Here is a 17,635-nt window from a genome sequence, read left to right as displayed (position 1 = left end):
AAAACATTTTACAGTGAGTTAAAAGGCCGGAGAAATTAACATTAGGTAAAGACGTGATATTTCAAATTAGTTTACTCCACTGAAAACCGGTCATGTGCACTAATTGCACTGATTACATACTGGCAAGTACATTACAAAGACTTGTATTTCCATGCTCTAATATACTTACGTCCATGAAGAGAATACGAGATTGCAGACGCAAGCAGGCAACTACTGTTGATGAACACTGCAAACAATGACACATTGTAGGCAGTGTGGTTCTCAAAATCACCTGTAGGTGGAGACAGAGACAAAGACGATGCTGTCATCTTGAAACCAATTTGAAACATTACAAAATATTAATAAATATGTTCAGTGAGAAATGGTATTATAGATCAGTGTAAGCCACACAAACCTCTTAAAATGATTGACGTATGATTTTGGTGCACTTTTATCCAATCAAAGCCCTGTGTCGGAGGAAGTCCCACCTGCTTGTACTGCACCACATACTCATGCATGTTTTCAATGGGCTGGGGTGGCAGAGACCAGGATACATTGAGGCTCAATATATCCTGGTTCACAGTGAAGGATAGCTCTGGCAACTGTAGACCTAAGCGAAAGAGAAAACGTGTGAATCTGTGAAGACAGAAACATACAAACCTACAATCTATTATCACACTCACACACACCTTTCAAATCAAATAAAATAGTATTTGTCACATGCACCGAATACAACAGGTAGACCTTACAGTGAAATTCAAACTTACAAGCCCTAACCAACAATGCAGTTAAAAAAATAATAAGAAATAAAAGTAACACATAATTAAAGAGCAGCATTAAAATAACAATAGCGAGACCATATACAGGGAGTACCGGTGCAGAGTCAATGTGCGGGGGCACCGGTTAGTCGAGGTAATTGAGGTAATATGTACATATAGGTAGTTATTAAAGTGACTATGCATAGATAATAACAGAGAGAAGCAGCAGAAAAGAGAGGGGGGGTAATGCCAAAAGTCTGGGTAGCCATTTGATTAGCTGTTCAGGAGTCTTATGGCTTGGGGTTAGAAGCTGTTTAGAAGCCTCTTGGACCTAGACTTGGTTCTCCAGTACCACTTGCCGTGTGGTAACAGAGAAAACAGTCTATGACTAGGGTGGCTGGAGTCTGACCATTTTTAGGGCCTCCCTCTGACACCGCCTGGTATAGAGGTCCTGGATGGCAGGCAGCACTACCCTCTGTAGTGCCTTGCGGTCGGAGGCCGAGCAGTTGCCATACCAGGCAGTGATGCAACCAGTCAGGATGCTCTCGATGGGGCAGCTGTAGAACCTTTTGAGGATCTGAGGACCATTTCCAAATCTTTTCAGTCTCCTGGGGAATAGGTTTTTGTCATTCCCTCTCCACGACTGTCTTGGTGTGCTTGGACCATGTTAGTTTGTTGGTGATGTGGACACCAAGGAACTTGAAGCTCTCAACCTGCTCCACTGCAGCCTCGTCGATGAGAATGGGGGCGTGCTCGGTCCTCTTTTTCCTGTAGTCCGCAATCATCTCATTTGTCTTGATCACGTTGAGGGAAAGGTTGTTGTCCTGGCACCACACGGCCAGGTCTCTAACCTCCTCCTCATAGGCTGTCTTGTTGTTGTCGGTGATCAGGCCTACCACTGTTGTGTCATCCGGAAACTTAATGATGGTTTCCCTTACCTGATGTGGGTAGAGCTAGGGGAGCAGGTTTGGTGGCACCCTGGGAATTGTAGACGGACACATCCACCCCTGATACACCCCGCAGAGAGGGTGTGAAGCGGCATCTCTTCTCTTGACACACACAAAGGTCACCAGGCTCTGACATGGACACGTTCACAACCGCCACTGTCCCGTTACTGTATGATAATGTCACCACGTACCCCAGCACCTTCCCCTGAACCAACCAGGTGGGCATCTCCTGAGGATAGATACCAGACAGGGGTATTAGTTATAGCAGGCTATAGGGAAAGGGGTGTTTTGGGGAGGCACGTACCCTAGCGGTTGAGAGCATTGGGAAAGTAACCAAAATGTTGCTGGTTTAAATCCCTGAGACGACTAAGTGAAAAATCTGTTGATGTGCCCTTGAGCAAGGCACTTAACCCTATTTGCTTCTGTAAGTCGTTCTGGATAAGAGTGTCTGCTAAATTATGCAAATGTTTTGAAGTTCTTATGATTAGAAAATTCATAATCCTTTGAATCCATAATCCTTTCACTTGTCTAACCTGATTATATGGTACAGTTTGAGAGATATACATATACACACATATACACACACTACCGTTCAAAAGTTTGGGGTCTCTTAGAAATAGTCATTTACAACATTAACAATGTCTACACTATTTCTGATCAATTTGATGTTATTTTAAATGGGGAAAAAATTTGCTTTTCTTTCAAAAACAATGTCACGACTTCAGCCGAAGTCGGTCCCTCTCCTTGTTCGTTTGGCGGTCGACGTCACTAGCCTTCTAGCCATCGCCGATCCACTTTTCATTTTCCATTTGTTTTGTCTTTGTTTTACACACCTGGTTCCAAATCCCAAATTACATTTTCATTATTTAACTCTGTTTTCCCCATGGTTTTGTGCGTGATTGTTTGTTTTATACGGTTCGTTATTGTGGGCTAGCATTATTGCTTTGTATTTGTAATACTTTTTGAGTAAATTACGTTTTATTACTCATATCTGCTGTCCTGCGCCTGACTCCTCTACACCAGCTTCACACAGGATTGATTACAGAATCACGCACCACCCGTATGGAGTCAGCAGGAGCAGACGCCCTCCCTGTGGCAGTAGAGGAGCGTGTCCAGCAGCACGCGACCATGTTGCAACGTCTGGGCACCGCCATGGATCGCGTGCTGCAGATGATGGATCATTGGAAGAGAGGAGGAGGTTTTCCAGCGCCTCCACCAGCCCCACTGTCCACCCCTCCTTCACCCGCTCCAAGCGGGATTCGGCTCGCGCTCCCGAGGGAGTATGATGGGACGGCTGCCGGATGCCAGGGGTTCCTACTCCAGCTGGAACTCTACCTGGTGACCGTTCACCCGGCTCCTTCGGGACGTGAGAGCGTATCCGCCCTCGTCTCCTGCCTCTCAGGCAAAGCCCTGGAGTGGGCCAACTCCGTATGGAGCGAAGGAGATGCGGAATTGGATTATTACGCAGAGTTCACCCGCCGCTTTCGGGCAGTTTTCGACCATCCGCCTGAGGGTCGAGCGGCGGGTGAACATCTGTTCCACCTGAGGCAGGGGACGAGGAGCGCACAGGATTTCGCTTTGGACTTCCAGACCCTGGCCGCCAGCGCGGGATGGAACAACAGGGCCCTGATCGATCACTACCGGTGCAGTCTGCGCAAGGATGTCTGTCGGGACTTGGCCTGCCGAGACACCACCCTCATGTTGGACCGGCTGGTGGACTTGTCCATCCAGCTGGACAACCTACTGGCTAGCCGCGGACGTCCGGATCGGGGCCGGTCAGTTCCATCCCCCAGCACCTCCGCTCCGACACCCATGGAGCTGGGAGGTGCTGCGCTTAGGCTGACCGGAGGGGCCTTTCCCTGCACCATCTGTGGCCGTAGAGGGCACACTGATGGTCGGTGCTGGGGGGGTTCCTCAGAGAGTCGAGGCAGCAAGCAGGGCACTATCGTGTCATCCCAGGTGAGTTGGCATCAGGCTCACCCAGAGCCCCCTGTTGCTCACATGTATGTGTTTATTACATGTCCTGAGTTTTCCCCGCATTCCCAGCATAAGGCGCTCATAGATTCAGGCGCAGCTGGGAATTTTATTGACCGTTCATTTGCCCATAGTTTAGGGATTCCCCTTGTTCCTGTGGATATGCCCTTTCCTGTGCACGCCCTAGATAGTCGACCATTAGGGTCAGGGCTGATTAGGGAGGCCACCGCTCCACTAGACATGGTTACGCAGGAGGGTCACAAAGAGAGAATCAGTCTCTTCCTTATTGATTCTCCTGCGATTCCCGTGGTGCTGGGCCTACCCTGATTGGCCTGTCATGACCCCACTATTTCGTGGCAACAGAGGGCTCTCAAGGGGTGGTCACGAAAGTGCTCAGGGAGGTGTGTAGGGGTTTCCATCGGTGCGACTACGATGGAAAGTCCAGACCAGGTCACCACCGTGCGCATCCCTTCAGAATATGCCGATTTGGCTCTCGCCTTCTGTAAGAAGAAGGCGACTCAATTACATTTACATTTACATTTAAGTCACTTAGCAGACGCTCTTATCCAGAGCGACTTACAAATTGGAAAGTTCATACATATTCATCCTGGTCCCCCCGTGGGAATTGAACCCTGGTCCCCCCGTGGGAATTGAACCCACAACCCTGGCGTTGCAAGCGCCATGCTCTACCAACTGAGCCACACGGGACCACCGACGGGGGGATTGTGCGATAGATCTCCTGGTAGACGCTGCACTTCCCGGGAGTCACGTGTATCCCCTCTCACAGGCGGAGACGGAGGCTATGGAAACATATGTCTCCGAATCTCTGAGTCAGGGGTACATTAGGTCCTCCACTTCACATTTAGTACCACCTCAGGGCACTGAGTACCTCGTCATGCCGTACGGGTTGATGAATGCTCCATCAGTCTTCCAGGCCTTTGTTGACGAGATTTTACGGGACCTGCACGGGCAGGGTGTAGTGGTGTATATCGACGACATTTTGATATACTCTGCTACACACGCCGAGCATGTGTCCCTGGTGCGCAGGGTGCTTGGTCGACTGCTGAAGCATGACCTGTACGTCAAGGCTGAGAAATGTCTGTTCTTCCAACAGTCCGTCTCCTTCCTAGGGTACCGCATTTCCACCTCAGGGGTGGAGATGGAGAGTGACCACATTTCAGCCGTGCGTAATTGGCCGACTCCCACCATGGTAATGGAAGTGCAGCGGTTCCTAGGGTTTGCCAACTACTACCGGAGGTTTATCCAGGGCTTTGGTCAGGTAGCGGCTCCCATTACCTCACTGCTGAAGGGGGGACCGGTGCGACTGCAGTGGTCGGCTGAGGCGGACAAGGCTTTTGGTCATCTGAGGGCTCTGTTTACCTCGGCTCCCGTGCTGGCTCATCCGGATCCCTCTTTGGCGTTCATAGTGGAGGTGGACGCGCCCGAGGCTGGGATAGGAGCCGTGCTCTCTCAACGCTCGGGTACGCCACCAAAGCTCCGCCCCTGTGCCTTCTTTTCAAAGAGGCTCAGCCCGGCAGAGCAAAACTATGATTTAGGGGACCGGGGCTGTTGGCTGTCGTCAAGGCTCTGAAGGCGTGGAGACATTGGCTTGAGGGGGCGAGACACCCTTTTCTCATCTGGACTGACCACCGCAATCTGGAGTACATCCGGGCGGCAAGGAGACTGAACCCTAGCCAGGCAAGGTGGGCCATGTTTTTCCCCCGTTTTGTGTTTACCCTGTCCTACAGACCAGGTTCCCAGAACGCTAAGGCAGACCCACTGTCCCAGATGTATGACACGGAGGAGCGGTCCATGGATCACAATTCCCATACTCCCGGCCTCTTGCCTGGTGGCACCGGTAGTGTGGGAGCTGGACGCGGACATCGAGCAGGCGTTAAGTACAGAGCCCACTCCTCTCCAGTGTCCAGCTGGGCGTCTGTACGTTCCGTCAGCTGTTCGCAACCGGTTGACCAATTGGGCCCACATGTCACCCTCCTCTGGTCAACCTGGCATCGGTCGGACAGTGCGACGTCTTAGTGGGAAGTACTGGTGGTCCACCTTGGCCAAGGACGTGAGGGTTTATGTTTCCTCCTGCTCGGTGTGCGCCCAGTGCAAGGCTCCCAGGCACCTGCCCAGAGGGAAGTTACAACCTCTACCCATTCCACAACGGCCGTGGTCGCACATGTCGGTGGACTTCCTGATGGATCTCCCTCCCTCACAGGGCAACACCACAATCCTGGTCATTGTGGATCGGTTATCTAAGTCCTGCCGTCTCCTCCCTTTGCCCGGGCTCCCTACCACCCTACAGACTGCGGAAGCCCTGTTCACTCAGCACTACGGGGTGCCTGAGGACATAGTCTCTGATCGGGGTCCCCAGTTCACATCCAGGGTATGGAGAGCGTTCATGGAACGTCTGGGGGTCTCGGTCAGCCTCACCTCAGGTTTTCACCGTGAGAGTAACGGGCAGGTGAAGAGAGTAAACCAGGATGTGGGTAGGTTTCTGAGGTCCTATTGCCAGGACCGGCCGGGGGAGTGGGCAGCGTTCGTGCCCTGGGCAGAGATGGCCCAGAACTCGCTCCGCCACTCCTCCACAAACCTCACCTTCCAGTGTGTATTGGGGTATCAGCCAGTTCTGGCTCCTTGGCATCAGAGTCAGACCGAGGCTCCTGCGGTGGACGACTGGTTCCGGCACGCGGAGGAGACATGGGACGATGCTCATGTCCACCTTCAGCGTGCCATGCTGCGCCAGAAAGTGGGCGCAGACCGTCACCGCAGTGAGGCCCCGGTGTTCGCACCAGGGGATCGGGTCTGGCTCTCGACCCGAAACCTGCCCCTTCGCCTTCCCTGACGGAAGCTGGGTCCGCGGTTTGTGGGGCCATTTAAAGTCCTGAGGAGAGTGAACGAGGTATGTTATAGGTTACAGCTTCCCCCCGATTACCGCATTAACCCCTCGTTCCATGTGTCTCTCCTCAGGCCAGTGGTGGCTGGCCCACTCCAGGAGTCTGAGGTGCGGGTGGTTCCAAAACCCTCCCTCTTGACATCGAGGGGGTCCCGGCGTACTCCGTTCGTTCCATACTGGATTCGAGACGTCGGGCGAGGGGCCTTCAGTACCTCGTGGACCGGGAGGGGTATGGTCCGGAGGAGAGATGCTGGGTTCCGGTGGAGAACGTGTTGGATCCTTCTATGCTGCGAGATTTCCACCGTCTCCATCCGGATCGCCCTGCGCCTCGCCCTCCGGGTCGTCCCCGATGTCGGTGCCGACGTACTGTCACGACATCACCGACCTTCTAGCCATCATTGATCCATTTTTCATTTTCCATTGGTTTTGTCTTGTCTTCCTACACACCTGGTTCCAATCCCATTCATTACATGTTGTGTATTTAACCCTCTGTTTCCCCTCATGTCCTTGTCAGAGATTGTTTGTTTGTATGTTCGTGTATTATGTATTGGTGCGCGACGGGTTCTTGTACCCACTTTTATTTATCTTGTATTTTTGGTTAGGGAGTTTTGTTAAGTCCATTAAACGACTCCATTTATACCAAGTTCGATTGTCCTGCGCCTGACTTCCCTGCCACCTACACACACGCTATTACAGCGTGATTGTTTGTTGTATACGGTTCGTTATTGTGGGCTAGCATTATTGCTTTGTATTTGTAATACTTTTTGAGTAAATGACGTTTTATTACTCATATCTGCTGTCCTGCGCCTGACTCCTCTACACCAGCTTCACACAGGATTGATTACAAACAAGGACATTTCTAAGTGAACCAAAACTTTTGAACGGTAGTGTGTGTACATATATAATATATATTTATATTACCTATTATGATGGGATGTTGTGTTAACATACCTTCCACATAAGGGCACATTGAGGTGGCTCAGAGGTGACTCCACAGTCACTCCACACATCCAATGCTTTCACAGGCGCTGAGAACGAGAGAGAAATAGGTTAATCATCTATCACCACAGAATAAGTGAACAAATATTTTCAAGCTGTGGAGACCACAACATTACCCATCAGCACCCACTGACAGACCTGACTCAGAACTCCATGCTTTGTAGACTGAGCTCCAGTCACTCATCAGGGCCTGAGGGCCCTCACAGGCACAGCGCACCTGGAACTCATAAACAGTGTAGGGCCGTGGAGTCAGGAGCAGGAAGCTGCGTAGGATGTCCTCTTTCTGAGCAGGACATGAAAGAATGACACACAAAAGAACAGGGATGGGCAAGAGGCAGCCGCAGGGATGGGGGGGGTGAGGGATTATTTTGGATTAAAAAGCAACTCCAGGCTACATTGCACATTTAATAGCTTATAGAAAGTAAAATTATAATGGAGCTATATATTTTGAAATAGCTGGCCTTTTCTGCACGCAAATAGATTGACAAATAAATTGGTCCCAAAACAATCTGTGCATGTGGCCCTCGAGCCTCAAAAAGTTACCCATCCCTAACTCAGAAGGACAACATTCCCAGTTCGGAATTCCCACAGATAATCGAGAGACAGTGGTATTTCAATGTTTCATTCCCTACATCTAATGGACTGAATGTTTGAAAAAATAAACAAGTGACCCTCCCCTATACCCAGAATAATAATTACAACAAAGTGGATAGCAGAGAACATGATTATCATTTACCCTTACTCCTAGGACAGACCAGAGCCTTAGATATGCAGTTTTAGAAACTGTTCTTAGTTTTGTAAGCATTACATGGCAAAGTAGCCAAAGTTGTCTATCAACTGCAACAATTTTACACAACAGAACCAGTTACAACTGAAATACCTGATCATCAATGAACTAGAGAAAAAGGCATTAATTTTTTAACACAGCAACCACATATCATCAGGTAGGCCTATTTGTATTTATTATGGATCCCCATTAGCTGCTGCCAAAGCGGAAGCTACTCTTCCTCGGGGCCAGCAAGATTAAAGCAGTTTATACAGTTTTAAATACATTCACAGATATCACAACACACTGTGTGCCTTCAGGCCCCTACTCCACCACATATACAGTACTAAATCCATGTGTATGTATAGTGCGTATGTTATCGTGTGTGGGCGCATGTGTCTGTGCCAATGTTTGTGTTGCTTCACAGTGCCCGCTGTTCCTATATGCACTAGTAACTTTTCTTAATTTGGGAAACTATCATTTTCTAATTGATTCTATTTCATTCCATGATATTGTTGTTACAAAATAGATGTGTGTTGACTGTGATTAGGGCATGGGAATATAAGAACACTGCTAGGCTAAATGAACAAACTAGCCGTGCACAGCTCAGTGCATGATCCTCAAACCAAAGACTGGCCAGACTCGTGGTTCTAAAAGTGAATTCAAAGGCAGTGTAGAATCACTGTATAGCCTAATAAGACATTTTTCGTTAATTTATTTTTTAATTCAAAGTATTTTTTTCTCATTTTCATAACCTAATTGGTCCCAAATAATCTGTGTAAATTACTTGAATATGGCTTATTTGAAGGTCAATAACTCTGATAAATACCTTCATTATGGGCAATGAAACATATTGTTTTTATTAAAATCAATTATAGCAATAGCAAGCTAACCTCCAGTCCTCCTCATCTTTGCACTCTCCCTCTCAAACTGAACAGGACATCAGTAGGCCTAGTTCGCGCGTGTGTGTAATGCAGTGTAGGCTAGTTAATATAGACCATCCCAGCAGCAGATAAACTCAGGAAAAAAAAGTACATTTTCTTAGAAATATAACTTTGCCCTGTGCTTCTCCAAGCATGCTCTTCGTATAGCCTAGGCCTATAGCATAGGCTATGGATCATTTGATTGAGACCACACTAGTTGCACTTGATATTGCGCGCCCAGCAGAGAATCAGGGATGAGGGGCAGCATCGAGCCCACACATCGAGATATAATAAGCAACTAATTCTCAATATGACATTTAATCGATTACAAATTACATGATCCTCCCCTGGATTAAATAAAAAATACTAAACCCTCCCCAACTGAAATTGAAAAAACATCATTGGGTACATTTCGACCGCTCCCAAAATACCCTGTCTTCTGTCCTGAAGTGCACAGTAATCCCCGCATTGGATTGGTGTAGGTTTGGGCGGGAGGGAGTTTCCAACATATTTCTTATACCGGTCATTTTACTTTAAATCCATGAATGGAAGTGAACAAGTGCACACTTGGGGAAAGGAACAAAACCCCAGCCATGCTCAGCTCACTCACCTGAGTCCAGCCCTGCTGGTCCTGGGTACGATACTGGACCTCACAGAGTTGGTCAGAGCTGCCTTGATCCTCACACTGCACAATCCAGTAGATCTCCAGAGGCTGAGGGCAATAGTGAGTGATTTCAGGGGTGGGTGGCTTTTCTGGTAGAGGAATGGATAGGGAAGAGAGGACAGAGTGGGAGAGTGAAAGAAAGAGAGCAAGAGAGAGAGCAGGAAATAGAGAGAGGGTGGGGGAGAGAGTGAGGGTGGGGGGAGAGAAAGAGCACAAAAGAGAGTCAGTAAGACAGCGAGAGAGAGACAGAAAGTGTCATGTCTGTCCCTCTGAATGAATAGGGAATGTACAGAGAAGAGTCATCCCTGACTGACTCACTGATATCGCCAGTGTTGAAGGCAGCCATTGTAGACGTGGCAGAGCCATGCTGGTTCGCAGCTTTGACCAACACAGTCAGGTCACTGTAACTGGTGTAAAGTTCACGAGGGATCACGCCACTCACATTGGTGCCCTCCACCGCGCTGCTAATGCTGAAAAGGAAGTTGCAGGACACATAAATACACACCACTCAAACACCACATCTGACAGCACTGTGCAAACATACAGTCTTAGACCACAGACACAGACCCAGCTCCAACACACCAAGCATGCTGCAGGTAGGGCTGTGACGGTCATGGAATTTTGGATGACGGTTATTGGCCAGTTAAATGACTGAGGTCACCGTAACAACTGTTCACATAGAAAAAGAAAAGACACACATTTTCTACTCTCCGCTGCTCCTGACTGCATGCGCTGCCATAGAAATAGAATGAATAAAGCGGGCGTCCCCATCAAGTCAATGATGACATAATGGGTGGACTGGCGGCCATTGTGAGTGTACCCATAGGTGCAAAGCTAGGGGTGTGCTCGTAAATTCACTCTGGAGAGCCAGAGAGGGCGTTCGTAAATTCAAAGAGTTGTCAGATTGGGCGTTCGTAAATTCAAAGAGTTGTCAGATTGTCAGTTCGTAAATTCAGAGCGTTTCGCTCTCGGAGCGTTCAGAGGACACACTGGACGCTCTGGCGGAGGAGTAGGTGATCAGAGCGTTCTGGCTTCACAATGGCAGTCAAGCACCCAAGCTAGGGGCCTCCCGGGTGGCGCAGTGGTCTAGGGCACTGCATCGCAGTGCTAACTGCGCCACCAGAGTCTCTGGGTTCGCGCCCAGGCTCTGTCGCAGCCGGCCGCGACCGGGAGGTCCGTGGGGCGACGCACAATTGGCATGGCGTCGTCCGGGGTGGGGAGGGTTTGGCCGGTAGGGATGTCCTTGTCTCATCGCGCTCCAGCGACTCCTGTGGCGGGCCGGGCGCAGTGCGCGCCAGCCAAGGGGGCCAGGTACACGGTGTTTCCTCTGACACATTGGTGCGGCTGGCTTCCGGGTTGGAGGCGCGCTGTGTTAAGAAGCAGTACGGCTGGTTGGGTTGTGCTTCGGAGGACGCATGGCTTTCGACCTTCGTCTCTCCCGAACCCGTACGGGAGTTGTAGCGAAGAGACAAGGTAGTAATTACTAGCGATTGGATACCACGAAAATTGGGGAGAAAATGGGATAAAAATTTAAAAAATAATATTTTTTTTTTTTAAAAGCACCCAAGCTAACTGGATAAAGTTAGCTAGCTTGCAAGCTACTTCCAGACAAAAATGAGAGAACACCTCACTGACCATTTTACTCACCCTAGCAAAGCTGGTTAGGCTTTTTCCATGTTATCCAAAGCATTGGTGACTGTAACTGTGCTGCTGGCAACAATTTAATCACGCTTAATTACATCGGCATGATTCAATGTTGTTGCACGTTCGAAAATGTGTCAGTTATTCTGTGCTCTAGGCACACTGAGATGAGAGCGCTCTGAAAACGGAGAAAATGGCCAGAGCAAATTTACGAAATTTTCAGCAAACTTAACATATGTAAATATTTATATGAACATAACAAGATTCAACAACTGAGACTTAAACTGAACAAGTTCCACAGACATGTGACTAACATAAATGGAATAATGTGTCCCTGAACAAAGGGGGAGCTCAAAATCAAAAGTAACAGTCAGTATCTGGTGTGGCCACCAGCTGCATTAAGTACTGCAGTGCATCTTCTCCTCATGGACTGCACCAGATTTGCCCGTTCTTGCTGTGAGATGTTACCCCACTCTTCCACCAAGGCACCTGCAAGTTCCCGGACATTTCTGGGGGGAATGGCCCTAGCCCTCACCCTCCAATCCCACAGGTCCCAGGCGTGCTTGATTGAGATCCGGACTCTTCGCTGGCCATGGCAGAACACTGACATTCCTGTCTTGCAGGAAATCACGCACAGAACGAGCAGTATGGCTGGTGGCATTGTCATGCTGGAGGGTCATGTCAGGATGAGCCTGCAGGAAGGGTACCACATGAGGGAGGAGGATGTCTTCCCTGTAAAGCATAGCGTTGAGATTGCCTGCAATGACAACAAGATCAGTACAATGATGCTGTGACACACTGTCCCAGACCATGACAGACCCTCCACCTCCAAATCGATCCCGCTCCAGAGTACAGGCCTCGGTGTAACACTCATTCCTTCAACGATAAACGCGAAACCGACCATCACCCCTGGTGAGACAAAACCGCGACTCGTCAATGAAGAGCACTTTTTGCCAGTCCTGTCTGGTCCAGTGACGGTGGGTTTGTGCCCATAGGCGACATTTTTGCCGGTGATGTCTGGTGAGGACCTGCCTTACAACAGGCTTACAAGCCCTCAGTCCAGCCTCTCTCAGCCTATTGCGGACAGTCTGAGCACTGATGGAGGGATTGTGTGTTTCTGGTGTAACTCGGGCAGTTGTTGTTACCATCCTATACCTATACCAGGTGTGATGTTCGGATGTATCGATCCTGTGCAGGTGTTGTTACACGTGGTCTGCAATTGCGAGGACAATCAACTGTCCATCCTGTCTCCCTGTAGCGCTGTCTTAGGCATCTCACAGTATGGACATTGCAATTTATTGCCCTGGCCACATCTGCAGTCCTCATGCCTCCTTGCAGCATGCCTAAGGCATGTTCACGCAGATGAGCAGGGACCCTGGGCATCTTTCTGTGTTTTTCAGTCAGTAGAAAGGCCTCTTTAGTGTCCTAAGTTTAGATAACTGGGACCTTAATTGCCAACCATCTGTAAGCGGTTAGTGTTTTAACGACCATTCCACAAGTGCATGTTCATTAATTGTTTATGGTTCATTGAACAAGCATGGGAAACAGTGTTTAAACCCTTTACAATGAAGATCTGTGAAGTTATTTGGATTTTTACAAATTATCTGTGAAAGACGGGGTCCTGAAAAAGGGACGTTTCTTTTTTGCTGAGTTTAGGTTGAAGATTACAAGGTTAACAACGGGGTTCTAATATCCCATAACTCTTTGCAATTCAAGGAACTAGCATTGCTAGTTAGCAACGGCGCCTAGTAGTTACAAAGATTATGGATATACTGACAAGATACATGTCTCTCCATCCTAGTTGTCCACAAAGTGGCGCTGCGGGCTGACTAGCTCCCGCCTATCCTTTATTTGTATTGGTGGATACATCTCATTATTGTGATCCTTTTTTGACTATTCAAAGAGGGTTTCCAACGTCAACCGTGTGTATTCAATAGACAGAGATGCTATGCTACTAGGTTCTTTCCATTAATATGCATAGCCATCTCGACATCTCCAATATAAAGTGTTTTTTTCTCAAAGTTGCCGGGACATCACATACTTATATCAGTACACTCTTAACAACTTAAGTATTACGAAACTTCTATTCGATCAAATAAACCTCACGTAGAAAATAAGCCATACATTTTTTTGTTGACTAAATTCGACACTCATTAACCTCTATGAAAAAACTTTGTGGGCGAAATAACGAAAAAACGCCACCTGCTGGAAAGAGACAGATTTCTCCGCTGATTTCAGCCTTTCTCATTCTCTTCCTCTCTGGCAGTAATCAATGGCACTGGTCCAATGCGTTTTTTTTCCGGACGCTTCCACATGGAATTACTACGTTATCTTAACCTTGTATCAAAGACAGTATCCAGTATGAAGATAGGCTAAAACTGCTTCTCCAATAGAAAATCCTGATCACACTTGTAGTTGATGTCATGGTGACGTTGGCTAGCTAAACTCATGTGAAGAAACACTTCCAATCAACTTTCAATATAGATCTTTTTTGAGACAATGTAGCAAACATTGCTAAGAACATATATAATGATTTCAGGGATTTTTGTGATGATGAGTTATCTGAAATTGAGATAAAATACTGTATTAAAAGCCTTAAGGACAATAGGTCCCCTGGAAATTATGGTTTAATAAGTGAGTTTTAAAAAGCATTCAATGATAAATTGATTCCTTTCATTCTTGCTATGTTTCAAGAATCAATAGAAAAAGGGGAGTTACCGGCTTCCTTAAAGCAAGGTGTAATTACTTTGATTCCCAAACCTAATAAGGATACTATTTTTATAGACAACTGGAGACCCATTAGCCTGTTGAATAATGATGGGAAATTATTTGCCCTTGTATTTGCTAAGAGGTTGAAACAAGGCTTGCATCATATAATGGATGAAGAACAATCTGGTTTTATGCATGGTTTTATACCAGGCCAACATAGACATAAACAACCTATTTAAGAACACCCCCCATAGTCACACCCCGACCTAACCAAAATAGAGATTTTAAAAGGCTCTCTATGGTCAGGGCGTGACTAGTGGTTGTACTAGCTCTGTAAAATTAGCTCACGGGACATCCCAAAGATTTGATATTGGCCGTGGCATTAGGCAGGGCTGCCCAATAAGTCCATTTTTATTTTTATTGGTTACTCAAATTATGGCTTTTCATATCAAGAAAGGGAATTTAAGGTGTTTCAGCACTTGGCAATGAATTTAAATTATGTCAACTGGCTGACGATACCACCATATTTTTAAGAGACCGGAATGAGATTTCTAAAGCAGTTTCCTGTATTGAAGACTTTTCCTTAGTTTCAGGTTTGAAAATTAATATCAATAAGTCAGTCTTAATTCCACTCAAGGATTGTGTTTTACAGGAAGTATATGGTATCCCAATTAAAGATAAGGTTACTTATCTTGGAATTGTTATATGCAAGGATGAAAAACAAAGTAGTGAATTCAACTTTAACCCCATTGAGAAAACAGAAGAAATTGAAACTCTGGTTGATGAGAGATATTTCATTATACGGTCGGGTTTTATTGTCCAAAGCTGAAGGGTTATCCAGATCGGGTTATGTCTCGTTATCACTTGACTTACCCCCTAAAATTGTAAAGGACTTAGATAAGATTCTTTATAATTGTTTTGGGAGGAACAAGCCTCACTATCTACAAAAATATATTCTCACTAATACCCAATAACAAGGAGGTCTTGAGGTTTTAGATTTCAATACTCTAAATAATACTTTTAAAATACATTGGATCCTGAAGTATGTTAAGAACCAGAACAGTATTTGGAATGTCTTCCCAAAGTATTTATTTGACTCTGTTGGTGGTTTAGAATTTTTGCTTCGATGTAATTTTGATGTTGATAAAATCCCAGTAAAGTTGGCCAAATTCCATAAGCAGGCAATTTTAGCTTGAATGTTAGCGTATAAACACCATTTTCCCCCACAGATACTTTATGGAACAACAAAGATATACGATTTAAGAATTAAGTCTCTTTTTTTCGTAACTGGTTTGAGAATAAAATTATTTTGGTTGGTCAGTTACTGAATGAGGATGAATATCTACTCTCATATGGGGAATTTCTTGATAAATTTAACATTCCAATAACCCCAAAAGAATATGCAATTGCTTTTGTTGCGATTCCAAGGAGGGTTGTATCTTTTAAATTCCCCTGTGGTTGATGTAACATAGATTTACATGAAAATATATTCATTGGCAATATTAACATCAAAAATAAATGTAGTAATAAACAGATTAGGAATATTGTTTGTGATACTACAATTCCCTCAGCAAGATTCTTTTGGTCAGATATCTATGGTGATATACATCAGGGGAAAGCATGGAAAATTGCTAACAAATATTGTATCAGTAACAAAGTAAAGAAAGTTTCATTTAAAATGTTATATAGAATTTATCCTGTGAAACATGTTTTGGAAAGATTCAAGCTAAATATTGTCTATAACTGTGATTTCTGTGGAATGGAGAAAGATCATTTTTCATTCGTTTTTTGCCTGTATTTATAGTATAATTTTTTGGGATTGACATACAGAATTGTTACAAAAAAAATAGGAAAGGTTGTACTATTTAATGGTTTTGATACAATGATTTATTTCAGAAATTCTGACATAGATTAAGATGTAGTATATTTAATTCAACTGCTAATAATACTAGGTACATTTCATATTCACAAATGGTCTAATTCAAAATCAAACTTATTTCAATTTATAAATGAATTTAAACAATATGGCACTTACTTTAACTAAAATGAAAAACAAAGGCAGATAAAACTTGTTGTATTATTAATGAATTTGATTTGTTTGTTTAGGATTCCTGGCAATGTAAATTGTTTGTATGTATGCTTGTTTGCATGTGACTATTCCTCTTTTGTTTGTTGATATTTGTTAATAAAAAAAAAAACATTTAAATATTTATTTTTAAACACGGTCGTCTCGCGTCGAACTGCGCATGTGCAAACCGTCAAATCCAAAGGCACTCCTTCAAGTCGTTTTTGACGATTATTAAAACGTGTCAGTTTGTCACCTTCACGAGGTTTGAGTAATAACAAGTTTAACTACTTAAAGCTACAATATGTAATTTTTTGGGCAACCGGATCAAATTGACATAGAAATTAGTGTTATAGATCTGTCACTCATGGAAAGGAAGTTTAAGAATAGGTACATATGTTCTATGTGCACTTGGACTCCAATGAAGTTGTAGAAACATCTCAAGGATGATCAATGGAAAGAGGATGCACCTGAGCTCAATTTCAAGTCTCATAGAAACAATTCTGAATACTTATGTAAATAAGGTATTTCTGTTTTACATTTAATCATTTTGAAAAAAGTTTAAAAGTAAAAAAAAAATGTTTTCGCTTTGTCATTATGGGCTATTGTGTGTAGATTGGTGAGGAAAAACGTAACAAAATGTGTAAAAAGTCAAGGGGTCTGAATACTTTCCAAATGCACTATACGTACATATAACTAGGAATAAAGTGACTAGGCAACAGGATAGATAATAGACAGTAGCAGCAGCATATGTGTGATGAGTCAAAGAAGTCAAAGAAGTTAGTGCAAATATGGTCAGTGCAGATTGTCCGGGTAGCTATTAAACTAACTATTTAGAGGTCTTATGGCTTGGGGATAGACGCTGTATTGGTGTGTGTGGACCATGATAGATCCTTAGTGATGTGGACATCGAGGAACTTGAAGCTCTCGGCCCACTCCATTACAGCCCTGTCGATGTGAATGAGGGGGTGCTTTGCCTTCCGTTTCCTGTAGTCCACGATCAGCTCCTTTGTCTTGCTGACTTTTGAGGGAGAGGTTGTTGCCCTGGCAGTCTCTGATCTCCTCCCTATGGGCTGTCATCGTCGCTGATCATGCCTACCACCGTTGTGTCGTCAGAAAACTTAATGATGGTGTTGGAGTCGTGCACGACCACACAGTTGTGGGTGAACAGGGAGTACAGGAGTGGACTAAGCATGCACCCCTGAGGGGCTGTGTTTAGGGTCATTGTGGCGGATATGTTGTTGTCTACCCTTACCACTTGGGAGTGGCCCGTCAGTAAGTCCAGGATACAGTTGCAGAGGGAGGTGTTCA

The 17,635-nt window shown here is 45.7% G+C and overlaps 1 protein-coding gene across 2 annotated transcripts in view; it reads right to left on the bottom strand.

Moving 5' to 3' along the window:
• Nucleotides 1-14: 14 nt before the first annotated feature.
• LOC129847188 (interleukin-12 receptor subunit beta-2-like) overlaps nt 15-17,635 on the bottom strand; it is a 32,956-nt gene continuing 15,335 nt past the window's right edge. Inside the window, exons 4-10 of one of the 2 annotated variants that reach the window (XM_055914999.1) lie at nt 10,228-10,379; nt 9,856-9,998; nt 7,695-7,839; nt 7,509-7,585; nt 1,676-1,913; nt 395-589; nt 15-271 (exon numbers count right to left, since the gene is read on the bottom strand). In XM_055914999.1, the coding sequence (XP_055770974.1) occupies nt 132-271; nt 395-589; nt 1,676-1,913; nt 7,509-7,585; nt 7,695-7,839; nt 9,856-9,998; nt 10,228-10,379 (1,090 nt within the window). In that variant the 3' untranslated portion in view covers nt 15-131. Of the gene's footprint in view, nt 272-394; nt 590-1,146; nt 1,914-7,508; nt 7,586-7,694; nt 7,840-9,855; nt 9,999-10,227; nt 10,380-17,635 lie in introns of those variants that run through there. The other variant, XR_008758397.1, reaches the window with a different exon arrangement.

Source organism: Salvelinus fontinalis, unplaced genomic scaffold (assembly GCF_029448725.1).
Source record: "Salvelinus fontinalis isolate EN_2023a unplaced genomic scaffold, ASM2944872v1 scaffold_0752, whole genome shotgun sequence".
Classification (NCBI taxonomy): domain Eukaryota; kingdom Metazoa; phylum Chordata; class Actinopteri; order Salmoniformes; family Salmonidae; genus Salvelinus; species Salvelinus fontinalis.
The sequence above is the reverse complement of the archived record's forward strand: the minus strand, read 5'-3'. Positions and strand labels throughout refer to the sequence as shown.